The 14,094-nt window shown below is 44.1% G+C and overlaps 1 protein-coding gene across 3 annotated transcripts in view; it reads left to right on the top strand.

Moving 5' to 3' along the window:
- eml4 (EMAP like 4) overlaps positions 1-12,121 on the top strand; it is a 29,111-nt gene extending 16,990 nt beyond the window's left edge. For all 3 annotated transcript variants that reach the window (XM_004575343.6, XM_004575342.6, XM_004575344.6), the window contains 4 exons: positions 7,631-7,718; positions 7,832-7,930; positions 8,056-8,186; positions 10,087-12,121. In XM_004575343.6, coding sequence (XP_004575400.1) covers positions 7,631-7,718; positions 7,832-7,930; positions 8,056-8,186; positions 10,087-10,542 — 774 coding nt within the window. In that variant the 3' untranslated portion in view covers positions 10,543-12,121. The remainder of the gene's footprint in view (positions 1-7,630; positions 7,719-7,831; positions 7,931-8,055; positions 8,187-10,086) is intronic.
- Positions 12,122-14,094: the final 1,973 nt, after the last annotated feature.

The following is a 14,094-nucleotide window of genomic DNA, read 5'->3' as shown; positions in this document are numbered from 1 at the left end:
GAATGAACAAACTTTGGACAAACTACCCAAAATGCGAGACATTTCAGAGATTTTGACTGAGTCTACGCTCCAGATGGGTTAATTGTCGTGATGACAGCATGTTAACGCTAACAGCGCTAAAAATAAATAAATAAAAAAAGTCACCAATTTGGGATGAAAGAGGTAAACCTAAGAATGTAACCAAAGCGGTGTGCCACTTGTGCGGATGTAAAATGCGAGCAAAGTACTCAAACCTGACTAACTTGCATGAGGATGTCCGTGTCCACCATCCGGCTGAGTATGCTAGGCTATCACCAGCTTCTGCAGCTCCATCAACAAGCTTTTGGGTGCTCTCTGAGGAGGGGGCATTTGCTCTCAAATGAAAGAGGGTGCTGTTAAAAGAGCTCTATTATCTTTTTTTTCTTTCTTTTGACTGCTTCTATTCGCTCCATTATTATTATCAAATTTACTCATGGGCAAACGAATAAATCGCCAGTGCTGGGAAGGTTACTTTTAAAATGTATTCCACTACAGATTACATGCCCCAAAATGTATTTTGTAATGCATTCCGTTACGTTACTCAATGAGAGTAACGTATTCTGAATACTTTGGATTACTTAATATATTATCATCTTTTTACAGCTACATGAATGTACTATTGCTGTGTGATTCATTACTATTACTGAAGGTTACTCTCCATACCAACACCAACTAGATGTTTAAATCTTAATATAAATGAGTAACAGTAGGTGGACATTAGGTAAGGCTGCACTTTTTGCAGTGTCTTAATACTTACAACTGGACTACACTGCCCATATGGCTACATTCTTTAGGGCTATGCCTGTAACACTCTGCCTATTGCCTTCATATTAAATAATTTTTAAAAATATCTCTTTACGTCATTATGCGGGCTGCAAGTAGAGGTGACATTCAATTCAATTCAATTTTATTTATATAGCGCCAAATCACAACATAAGTCGCCTCAAGGCACTTCATAGATACAGAGAAAAACCCAACAATCATATGACCCCCTATGAGCAAGCACTTTGGCAACAGTGGGAAGGAAAAACTCCCTTTTAACAGGAAGAAACCCCCGGCAGAACCAGGCTCAGGGAGGGGCGGCCATCTGCTGCGACCGGTTGGGGTGAGAGAAGGAAGACAGGATAAAAGACATGCTGTGAAAGAGAGACAGAGATTAATAACAGATATGATTCAATGCAGAGAGGTCTGTTAATACATAGTGAGCGAGAAAGGTGACTGGAAAGGAAAAACTCAATGCATCATGGGAATCCCCCGGCAGCCTATGTCTATTGCAGCATAACTAAGGGAGGATTCAGGGTCACCTGGTCCAGCCCTAACTATATGCTTTAGCAAAAAGGAAAGTTTGAAGGCTAATCTTGAAAGTAGAGATAGTGTCTGTCTCCTGAATCCAAACTGGAAGCTGGTTCCACAGAAGAGGGGCCTGAAAACTGAAGGCTCTCCCTCCCATTCTACTTTTAAATACTCTAGGAACAACAAGTAGGCCTGCAGAGCGAGAGCGAAGTGCTCTAATAGGGTGATATTTATTGTACTATTCTTAGTTAGTGTATTCTCTGTCTTGTCTTAATGTTGGTTTATAATGGAGCACTGTAACAAAAAATAATTTCCCCCAGGGATCAATAAATTCTGATTACCGTATTTCCCGGACTACAAAGCGCACCTGAATATTAGCCGCACAAGCTAAAATCAGGGGAAAATCCTGTTTTGTACATACATTAGCCGCACCTGACTAAAAGCCGCAGGTGTTTCAATGTTGACTTATCATATGTAAGAGAATATGCACAAAGGGAATTGTCAGGAAAGAGATGGCTGTTTGGAGACACACCCCTTTTATTAATATTTTGAAAAACAAGTTATGGGTACATATTTGCACATGTAGTACATAACAGTAACCCACAGCACACCAGAAAAATAGATTCGGACTACCTTTTAGGCTCAGGTGCAGTGACACGGCTGTAACAAGAAGAAAAGTCAGTCATTCACCATCTTTCTCTTCTTCCTGCGCTCTAAAACCACCAAAGTCCTCTTCTCCAATGTCGGATACAAACAGGCTCAGGATGGCTTCGTCATCCACTCTCCGCTTCTCTCCTTCGTTATCACTTTCAAAACCAAAGAAATCCTCGTTGTCAGTGTCAGAGTCGAACACCCTCAGAAGGGCCGTGGCGGTGTCCTCCTCTCCATCATGCAGCAGTCCAGCCCTTCAAAATCCGTTGGTGATCGTGGATGTTTTCGCACTTTTCCACGCTGTCAGAATCCACCGGTGGAGTTGGGCATAACTTGCTTTTCGCAAGTTTATCGCCGCTCGTCATCCATGCCTCCCGCTGAATGCGTAGCGCTACTTTGAAGTTTGTTTTTCGCGCTACTTCGTACGGCACTACGTTGCCTGGCGGACGGACATGTGACTAACATACCACTCTTGAACCCCGATCCTTCCGCCAGGCAACGTAGTGCCGTACAACAGCGGAACAAACAAAACAAATCGTCTTACGATATCACAAAAATCATGGAAAATCCATAGAAAAGCCGCACCTGACTAAAAGCCGCAGGGTTCAAAGCTTGTGCAAAAAGTAGCGGCTTATAGCCCGACATTTACGGTATTCTGATTCTGATATGGTACTACAAGGTCATTAAGATAAGATGGGGCCTGATTATTTAAGACCTTGTATGTGAGCAGCAGGATTTTGAATTCAATTCTGGATTTAACAGGAAGCCAATGAAGGGAAGCCAAAACAGGAGAAATATGCTCTCTCTTTCTAGTCCCTGTCAGTACTCTTGCTGCAGCATTTTGGATTAGCTGAAGGCTTTTCAGTGAGTTTTTTGGACATCCTGATAATAATGAATTACAGTAGTCCAGCCTGGAAGTAATAAATGCATGAACTAGTTTTTCAGCGTCACTCTGAGACAGTATAATTCTAATTTTAGAGATGTTGCGCAAATGGAAGAACGCAGTTTTACATATTTGTTTAATATGTGCATTGAAGGACATGTCCTGGTCAAAAATGACTCCAAGGTTCCTCACAGCGTTACTGGAGGCCAAGGTAATGCCATCCAGAGTAAGAATCTGGTTAGATACCATATTTCTAGGCCTTTCAGGGCCGAGTACAATAACCTCAGTTTTATCTGAATTAAGAAGCAGAAAGTTAGCGGCCATCCAGGTCTTTATGTCTTTAAGACATTCCTGCAGTTTAACTCATTGGTGTGTGTTATCTGGCTTCATGGACAGATAGAGCTGGGTGTCATCTGCATAGCAGTGTAAATGTATGCTATGTCTTCTAATGATGCTGCCTAAGGGAAGCATGTATAATGTAAACAGAATTGGTCCTAGCACTGAACCCTGTGGAACTCCATAATTAACCTCAGTGTGTGAAGAGGACTCTCCATTTACATGCACAAACTGGAGTCTATTAGATAGATATGATACAAACCACTGCAGTGCAGTACCTGTAATACCTACAGCATGTTCTAATCGCTCTAATAGGATATTATGGTCGACAGTATCGAATGCTGCACTAAGGTCTAGCAGGACAAGCACAGAGATGAGTCCACTGTCAGAGGCCATAAGAAGATCATTTGTAACCTTCACTAAAGCTGTTTCTGTGCTGTGATGAGCTCTGAAACCTGACTGAAACTCTTCAAATAAACCATTCCTCTGCAGATGATCTGTTAGCTGTTTGACAACTGCTCTTTCAAGGATTTTTGATATGAAAGGAAGGTTGGAGATTGGCCTATAATTAGCTAAGACTGCTGGGTCTAGAGATGCTTTTTGAGTAAAGGTTTAACTACAGCCAGCTTGAAGGCCTGTGGTACATAGCCGATCATTAGAGATAGGTTGATCATATTTAAGATCGAAGAATTAATTAATGGCAGGACTTCTTTGAGCAGTTTTGTAGGAATGGGGTCTAAAAGACACGTTGATGGTTTGGAGGAAGTAATTATTGAAGTTAACTCAGAAAGATCAATTAGAGAAAAAGAGTCTAACTTAACATCAATGGTACTAAGAGTAGCTGTAGATAATATTACATCTGTGGGATGATTACTGGTAATTTTTTCTCTAATGATAAAAAATTTTATTTGTGAAGAAGTTCATGAAGTCATTACTAGTTAACGTTAAAGGGATTGTTGGCTCAAAAGAGCTCTGACTTTTTGTCAGACTGGCTACAGTGCTGAAGAGAAACCTGGGGTTGTTCTTATTTTCTTCAATCAGTGATGAATAGTAAGATGTTCTGGCTTTGCGGAGGGCTTTCTTATAAAGCAGCAAACTATTTCTCCAGGCTAAATGATGATCCTCTAAATTTGTGACACGCCATTTCCTCTCCAGATTACGAGTCATCTGCTTTAGGGTACGTGTTTGAGAATTATACCACAGAGTCAGGTACTTCTGATTAGAGACCTTAGTTTTCACAGGAGCTACAGTATCCAGAGTCGTATGTAGTGAGGAGGTGAAATTATTAACAAGATAATCGACCTCTGTTGGAGTAGCGTTCAGATAGCTGCTCTGCTCTATGTTGGTACAGGGCATTGAAGATGATAACAGTGGGTGGATTATATTCTTAAACTTAGTTACAGCGCTTTCAGAAAGACATCTACTTTGATAAAGTCTACTCTCCACCGCTGTGTAATCAATTATTGTAAATGTAAATGTTATCAGGAAATGATCAGACAGGAGAGGGTTTTCAGGAAACACTGTTAAATGTTCAGTTTCTATGCCATATGTTAAAACAAGATCTAGAGTGTGATTAAAGTGGTGGGTGGGTTCTTTTACATTTTGAGAGAAACCGATTGAGTCTAATAACAGATTAAATGCCATGTTGAGGCTGTCATTTTTAGCATCTACATGGATGTTAAAATCACCCACAATAATTATTTTATCTGAGCTCAGAACTAAATTAGATATAAAGTCTGAGAAATCAGACAAACTCTGTGTAAGGCCCAGGTGGATGATAGATGATAACAAGTAAGACTGGTTTCTGAGTTTTACAGCTGGGGTGGACGAGGCTAAGCATCAGGCTTTCAAATGAATTAAGTCTGTCTTGGTCTTTCATTAATTAATAGGCTGGTGTGAAAAATTGCTGCCACACCACCCCCTCGGCCTGTGCTTCGAGGTTTCTGGTAGTTAGAATGACTCGGGGGTGTTGATTCATTTAAACTAACATAATCATCCTGCTGCAACCAGGTTTCTGTAAGGCAGAGTAAATCAATTTGTTGATCAATTATTAAGTCATGTACTAACAGAGACTTGGAGGAGAGAGACCTAATATTTAATAATCCAGATTTCACCGTTTTACTCTTTGGTTCAGATGTGGATACTTTATTGTTCTTTCTTTGTAATTGTTTATGTTTAAGTTGTTTGTTGCTGGTTTTTAGTTTGTTTTTTGTCTGTTTGGGAGCTGACACAGTCTCTATGGAGATGGGTTTTTGGGGGGGTAGCAGGAGGAGAGAAGCTGCAGAGAGGCGTGTAAGACTGCAACTCTGCTTCCTGGTCCCAACTCTGGATAGTCATATTTTGGGGGGTTTAATAAATGTGTCCATATTTCTAGAAATGAGAGCTGCTCCATCCAAAGTGGGATGGATGCCGTCTCTCCTAACAAGACCAGGTTTCCTCCAGAAGGTTTGCCAATTATCTATGAAGCCCACATCGTTTCTGGGACACCACTCAGACAGCCAGCAATTTAAGGAGAACATGCGGCTAAACATGTCACTCCTGGTCTGATTGGGGAGGGGACCAGAGAAAACTACAGAGTCCCACATTGTTTTGGCAAAGTTACACACCGATTCAATATTGATTTTAGTGACCTCCGATTGGCGTAACCGGGTGTCATTACTGCCGACGTGAATTATGATCTTACTGAATTTACGTTTACCCTTAGCCAGCAGTTTTAAATTTCCTTCAATGTCGCCTGCTCTGGCCCCTGGAAGACAATTGACTATGGTTGCCGGTGTCTCTAGCTTCACATGTCTGAGAACAGAATCGCCAATTACCAGAGTTTGACCCCCGGCGGGTGTGTCGCCGAGTGGGGAAAAACGGTTAGACACATGAACGGGTTGGTGGTGTACCTGGGGCTTCTGTTTAGGACTTTGCTTCTTCCTCACCGTGACCCAGCCGCCCTCTTTCCCCAGCTGCTTGGGGTCTGCCGGGGAACAGCTAGCGGGGCCTACGCTATCTTTGGCTGCACCAGCTACAGGGGCCTGGCTAGCTATGGGTGAATGAAGGGTGCGAAGCCGAGTCTCCAATTCAGTAATCCTGGCCTCCATAGCTGCAAATATGCTACATTTGTTACAGATATCATTACTGCTAAAGGAGGCCGAGGAGTAACTAAACATCTGACACAATGAGCAAGAAAGTGCAGGAGGGACAGGTGAAGTAGCCATGGTGCTAACGAGTCGGCTACGAGCTAAGCTAAGCTAGCGAAACAGTACAGAGACAGTGAGTGAATACTTTGGCTATAAATTAGGTAGTGAGTACACAGAAAGTGTGCTTCGGATGAAGCACGTGAAGATTATACTATGAAAAAGAATGTATTTAAAAGTTGTTAATTAAATTGCTAAGCAAATAAGCTACTCAGAAACACCACTGTGTTTGAGCAGGAACAGGAAGTGATACTCTACCGCAGAGCGAGCGAACACCAAGTGACAGCGCCACCATGGGCCGCGAGATTGAGACACAGACATTACAGCCTCTTAATGTGTGTTTTGTTTGGGTTTCCACCGGTGTGGAATTACCAATAATAGAAAGACCATAGCCTAACATATGAAACAGGAAAAGACCGCTGTGTAATCCATTTATTTCTGCAAAGTAACTGTATTCTGAATACCACCTTTTTAAACAGTAACTGTAACGGGATACAGTTACTCATATTTTGTATTTTAAATGCATAATGCCGGTACATGTATTCCGGTACTCCCAACACTGTAAATCGCCCATGTAATAACGTCGATGGGCTCAGCATATCGTCGATAGCCGATATGTTAGTCCAATCGCCCAACCCTAATGGTACTATGTGCTTGGCAGTTGGTTCAGATTTCTTAGGTTTGAAAGCCTCACCTCACCTCCAAACGTAACTTTAATGGTAGATGTTAATTTCACATGTGCAAGTTACTGTGATAAGAGGCGAACCTGAGAGGAGAGGTCTCTGAAGCGGGATTTATGGTCCCACAAACGTGTCCATCCATGTCCCACTCGGTTGGACAGAGAGGAGGAGAGGAGTCCTCCAAGATCCTAACCGTTCGTTCGACAAAGCGGATGACGTAAGCGACTGCCTAATGTTGATTGGTTGCAAGTGGGCCGGAAAAGAGCAGAGACCGACTGAACGGGAGAACTGCAGTAAAAACACTTCAAAGATAATAAAATGTAGCATGACAAGCACAGACAACAGTGAAACTTTTCATTGTTTTTAACACTATGTTTCACTTTAACTCTTTGTGTGTCATAACTTTGCTCTCCTTTGCGGCTCATGGAGCAACAACAATACAAGCAAGAGTGGCCCTTGTGTTTGCTCTCCTTAACTACAAATTCCACTTTACAAGATTGAATGTAGCTCCTCTGTGGGTTAAACTTGGAAACACTTGTGGTGGTGCTCAGGTGTGTTCATGAGTTAACTAAATGTTTCAACAGGGACATTCGAGCTACATCACCCACCTGGACTGGTCACCTGACAACAACTTCATCATGTCCAACTCTGGAGACTACGAGATCCTCTACTGTGAGTACCTTCTCATCATAGGCTCTGGCACTACAGTACTGTGTACTGTTATCACAGAGTACTGTAATACTGCAGTATTTTGTTGATGTACAGTGACAGATGTCTGTTTTCAGGGGACGTTCCAAACGCTTGTAAATATATCAGAAATCGTTCAGAGTGTAAAGACATCGACTGGGCGACTTACACCTGTGTCCTGGGATATCATGTGTTTGGTCAGTACAATGGGAGAGTGTGTGTGTGTGTGTGTTAGGGTGTTTATTCTGAAGATGTTTATACTTCCCTGACTGTTGAATCAGGACAACTTTCTTAACTCTGAAATTCTGTCTGCCTATCTCAGGTGTTTGGCCAGAGGGTTCAGACGGCACCGACATCAATGCTCTGATCAGGTCCCACAACAGGAAGGTGATCGCTCTGGCTGACGACTTCTGTAAAGTTCACCTGTTCGCCTACCCATGCTCCACCTTCAAGGTGACACACATAAAAACACACATTTGAAAATGCTAATCGTCAAACTGAAATGGTTTCAAAGGCTTACTTTATAAATACGGACCGGAGGGTGTGTTCCAACTAGAGGAGGATCAAACTCCTCAGCCTCCCTGGGAAAGTCTATGCCAGGGTGCTGGAAAGGCAAGTCCGTCCGTTAGTCGAACCTCAAATACAGGAGGAACAATGCGGTTTTCCTCGGTCCTGGTCGCAGAACACTGGACCAGCTCTTTATCCTCTCAAGGATACTCGAGGGTGCATTGGCGTTTCCCCAACCAGTCTACATGTGTTTTGTGGACTTGGAGAAGGCATTCGACCGTGTCCCTCGGAGTGCCCTGTGGGAAGTACTTCTGGAGTATGGGGTGTCTGGCCCATTGCTACAGGCCATTCAATCCTTATACAACGGTTGCAGGAGCTTGGTACACATAGGCAGCAATAAGTTGGAGTCAATCCTGCTGGGTGATGGGCTCCGCCAGAGCTGCCGTTTTTCACCGATTCTGGTCATAATTTTTATGGACAGAATTTCTAGGCGTAGCCAAATGGCGGAAGGCTTTCACTTGGGTGGCCTCAAAACCTCATCTCTGCTTTTTGCGGATGATGTGGTTCTGTTGGCTTCAACAGGTGATGGCCTCCAGCTCGCCTTGGAACGGTTCACAGCCGAGTGTGAAGCGGAGTATCGGCACCTCCAAATCTGAGGCCATGGTTCTCAGCCAGAAAAGGGTGGAGTGCCCACTCCAGGTCAGGGATGAGTTACTGCCCCGGAGTGGAGGCGTTTGAGTATCTCGAGGTCTTGTTCACGAGTGACGAGTGAAGGGAGCGGGAGATCGACAGACGAATTGGTGCAGTGGCTGCAGTCCGTCTTGGTGAAGAGAGAGCTGAGTATAAACACGAAGCTCTCAATTTACTGATCTATGTCCCTACCCTCACCTATGGTCACGAGATCTGAGTAGTGACTGAAAGAACAAGATCGTGGATACAGTTGTTGGAAATGAGCTTCCTCCCAACGGTGGCTGGCCTCGCCCTTTGAGTGAGGAGTTAAGCAATTCGGGAGGGGCTCAGAGTAGAGCCGCTGCTCCTCCACATCAAAAGGAGCCAGTTGAGTTGGTTCGGGCATCTGACAAGGATGTCTCCTGGGCTTCTCTGCTTAGGCTGCTGCCCTGTGACCCGGCCCTCGGATAAGCGGAAGAAGATGGATGGATGGTTTCAAAGACTGAGATCTGAGTTGAGAGCAGCCATCTGATCAGAGATCCCAGGACCTCCCTGTCTTCTCCTCCTCTAACTGTTCTGGTGGGACACAGAGTTGTTCCCAAGCCAGCCGAGAGGTTTAATCTGTTCAGTGTGTCCTCTGTTTGTTCTGACATCTGCTTCCAGTCAGACACAAACACCTCAACTAGCTGGCGCTCCAGAAGTGTCCTGCTGATTGGTCAATCAGCAGGTAAACCAAAAGCAGGTCTGCAGTGCACACGTGAACCCTCGTACACATTGGATATTAGATAATTGGGGTATGGTAAATGGACTGATTTTTGTATAGCTATATAGCTTTTCTACTCTCCCGGAGTACTCAAAGCCACATTCACACACATTCTCACAAGCACTTGCTCTACACTGACTGCTTTCTAACTACATTCACACACATATTCTGATGGATGCATCAGAGAGCTACTTGGGGTTAGTATCTTGCCCATGCAGACTGGGGAAGGCAGGGATCGAACAACTAACCTTCCGATCAGCAGCTGACCTGCTCCACCGGGTGGCTGTACCTGAGCTACAGCCACCCAGCTGTTCCTTATCAATTGCTGAGTGTTGATTAGAGGTAAAAGGGTTTGGGTGTGACTATTCTAAATGTCAGTGTCATCAGCTCTGTTAATAAAGTTTTTGTCTGCAGGCCCCCAGCCATAAGTACAGCGCCCACAGTAGTCATGTGACCAACGTGGCCTTCCTGTATGACGACAGTTACCTCATCTCGACGGGCGGGAAGGACACCAGCATAATGCAGTGGCGTTTGGTTGAGAAGTCTTCGCTGTCCCTCAATGACAGCATCATCTCTAACTCTACCCCCCGCCGAGTTGAGCCTGTATTCGCACCACCCCCTCCCACTGGAACCACCCACTCGCAGGAACCCAACCCTCCTCCGACAGCCAATGGGACTCAGGAACCCTCCCCTGAAACCCCGCCCCCTACACAATTAGTTCCACCCTCATCAGAGCTAACACCACCCAATTCTGAGTCAACCCCGCCTCCCTCAGACAGCACGGTGAGCCTGAAGGACAGTCTGGAGCCCAGTGATGATACGGCTACGCCCAGCGACGAGGGGCTGCCCCCTCTGACCCCGCCATCGTAGACTGTTTGTGCGTCTTTGTGGGGACCAGGCACACTTGTGCTCCGAGTGAGGATGGCTTTGCAAACGAAGAGATTCTGTTGGGTTTTATGATGCTTCAGTTCAGTTTAGGGTTATAGTTCAGCATGTTAATGGGACGGCTAATACGATAGAAACTTCCAGAGGATGTCATTGTCTCTGATTTACTTCAGAATAAACCTCCACTCTTCACACAGTCAGAAACCAGAGAAATGGGACAGTTCAAAAGGCTGCCTGAGAGTCTGATTTTGGTTTTCTTCAGCCTTGCAGTGGTTAGTGATAAATAATCTGAACATCCATGATTCACAGGAGCTACTCACAGTGGGTTTCAGCTGCTTTGAATGTGAACAAACTCTGAGTTCTAATAATAGTTATTAATTCTAATCAATAATAATAAGAATCCCCACAAGAAGTACAAATGTCTGAAACCTACAGATCACGCGATAAGAAGACCTCAAGGTCACAGTTAAACATCTGGAAGGTCACATTAGAAGAAGCGAAGGGAGGGGGAGCGTTTTCCGAACACACACACACACACCTGTGTTTCAGGAACAGGAAGTGTTGTGGGGCTGGGGAGAATCTGAAAGTCTTAAAACTTTCCTGATTTTTTTTTTTCCAAAATGTATTTAGACCCCCAAAATAATCCTGTTTTTGTCTTTTAAACAATGTAAATGATTATTGGTGGATTTTTTTTTTTTTTTAGAAAGGGTTAAACACATTTTTCAGAATAAAAGCTTTAAGGAAGCAATGGCATGAAGCTTTTAATGTGAAACACGGGAAGTGTGAATTTGAATCCAAAAACATGGTGGTTTCAGATTAAAATCAAAGATGACATGTCTGAGCCTCAGACATGTGAGCTTGTTTCCAGAGTACAGTCATGTAAATAGGAAGTAATCGGGTTGTAAACAGGAAGTAATCAGAATGTGAAATGTGGAACGTGAAGTCAACCTCCAGAGTAAAACTGTGAATGTTTTTATTGATCTGACGGCCGGTGATCAGAGACGTGTCTCCTTCTGAGGATCTGTTTGTATATACTGCAGATACCTGTGTATATTTCTGTTCACCATTAGGGGCAGCAGCTCCTCAGCGACACTGTAAAAGCACTCAGCCACACATCTCTCATCCAATCAGGTGACAGGAAATAATAGCTCCCCTCCTCTGATTACCTGGTTTCAGTGATTTTGACTGCTGGTGATGTTTTTGTCGCTTCTGGACCACATCTGTTAAATATTTTCTGAATGATGGCATGATGATGTCACTCCAGGGCCGTGGCCTTTCAGGTGGGTTAAGGGAGGGGTGGTGTTGGGTTGTTCATGTTGTTGCCTTTTTAATACCATGTTTTTACACTTGTCTCTGAAGGGCTTGTCCACAGTTCAGGAGCCCACCTGAATGGTCATGAAGGGGTGGGGCCATGATGGGGACTTTTGAGCGTTCATCAGAGACAGTGATGATGTTCATGTGACTGTTTTTGAGCCAATCATGTTTTTTCTCATGCATTCCTGTCAGAGGACGGACTGTACTAAAGATTTGAACAAGAAATGCAAATAAATGTTTTAGAAACAGACATTTTTTTGTGCACGTTGTCTGATGATGTCGGACTTTAGGTGCCACAGTGTTTAATGTGTACGGTCACGCAGCATTTGCAAGCATTTACAATAAAAACACCTAGTAACGTATGATTACATTGTAACTGTGGTTCTCTAGGTGAGAGACTCTCCACTCTCTACATATTCTATAAGTGCAGGGATGTGGAGATTTATTTAAGACGCGTTGGCTTTCCCGACCACACCCCACAGCTATAGAGATTGAAAATGTGATGTCATTCAGGGGTAAAACCGCAAAGGATTCTGGGAACTCGTGGCAAGAGGTACTAGCGCACGCAGGCTTTCAATTGAAATCAGTCACACAGCGATAAAAAGAAACACAAAAAATGGCAAGAAGCTGTTGTATTATTAACTGCAATAGCCGGTCGCCTGACAGCCACGGGAAGCCGACGGGTAAAGAGATTGGTTGTTATCGGATTACGTCGTTGAAGAGAAATTGTTCGAGCTATCTTTCCGAAGTAACAAACAGGCGACGGATGACCTGGATTGCAGCCATTCAAAGACCAAATATAACGTCCCAGAACACTCCAGCTCACATGTTAGTCTGCTCCAAGCATTCCCACAAAGGTCAGTGTTTTGTAGTAGTTAATACGTCATTTTTCATAACATAACTGGTGATATAGGTTACAAGCAAGTCTGGCACTGAACAGAAATTGTCGCGCTATGCTCCTTTGTTTATTGTGCATAAATAGTGAAATGTCCTGACACAATATTGCGTTTCGATTCTGTTATTACCATGGTACATTGACAAAAACATACTTTTATTCACAGGGTAAAACAGGTTTTTTTTGTATCACCAATTGCCCAGTACGATTACAGCATTATTGTCACTGCTACATTTCTGTAATGCGTACCAGAAATTATTTCCACTACTAATTAATTACCGTTGAGCGTAAAGGTCCTATTAATAAACTGTTAGCGAATGTGTATTTATGAAGACGATTTGTGAGACTGGTAAACTTATGATAGGTACGATGGTCTTTCGTTCTACGCGGTGCATTTCAAGGTCCTGTACCCATCCGTCGGTAAACTGTACCTGGGCTTGTTGCAGTGACCTGAAGTTACTAAATTTCACGAGTGTATGCACTCACTCCAAGAACCGTATAATTATAAATATGAGCGTGGTGAAAGTTGGGCAGCACATTAACGTATTTTGTCCACTCTGTGTGCTCGTACGGGTCTAACCCTTTCACTCCTTTTGATTTTTCCTCGTATCTTTTCTTTGACTTTTCATCAAGTCTGTCTTTGTACGGACCAGCATTGTTCTCCTTCATTTTGTACTTAACTTTTTTGGGGGACAAAGAAAAAGCAAGAAGGTATTGGAACCTCCTCTATCTGCCGGTGGTACATACCGTGCAGGGGCCTGTCCTTCCATGATGGTTCCTCGTCTCCCTCCCCTTTCTTGGGTTTCTGCTGCCTGAGGTATTCACTGAGCACTCGGTCAGTTGGGGCCATCTTCCCAATGTATTCTTGGATGTTCGTTGTCTCATCCTGGACTGTGGTGCTGATACTCACCAGTCCCCGGCCCCCTTCCTTCCGCTTAGCGTACAGCCTCAGGGTGCTGGACTTGGGGTGAAACCCTACATGCATGGTAAGGAGCTTTCTTGTCTTTATGTCAGTGGCTTCTATCTCCTCCTTTGGCCAGCCTATTACCCCAGCAGGGTACCTGATCACGGGCAGGGCGTACGTGTTGATGGCCCGGATCTTGTTCTTACCATTCAGCTGACTCCTCAGGACTTGCCTGACCCTCTGCAGGTACTTGGTGGTTGCAGCTTTTCTAGCGGCCTCTTCATGGTTCCCATTCGCCTGCGGGATCCCCAAGTACTTGTAACTGTCCTCTATGTCTGCAATGTTGCCTTCTGGTAGTTCAATCCCCTCAGTTCTGACTACCTTCCCTCTCTTTGTTACCATCCGACTACACTTCTCCAGTCCG

Source organism: Maylandia zebra, linkage group LG13 (genome assembly GCF_041146795.1).
Source record: "Maylandia zebra isolate NMK-2024a linkage group LG13, Mzebra_GT3a, whole genome shotgun sequence".
In the NCBI taxonomy this organism is placed as follows: domain Eukaryota; kingdom Metazoa; phylum Chordata; class Actinopteri; order Cichliformes; family Cichlidae; genus Maylandia; species Maylandia zebra.
Note: the sequence above shows the minus strand (reverse complement) of the source record. Positions and strands in the feature narration are given on the sequence as shown.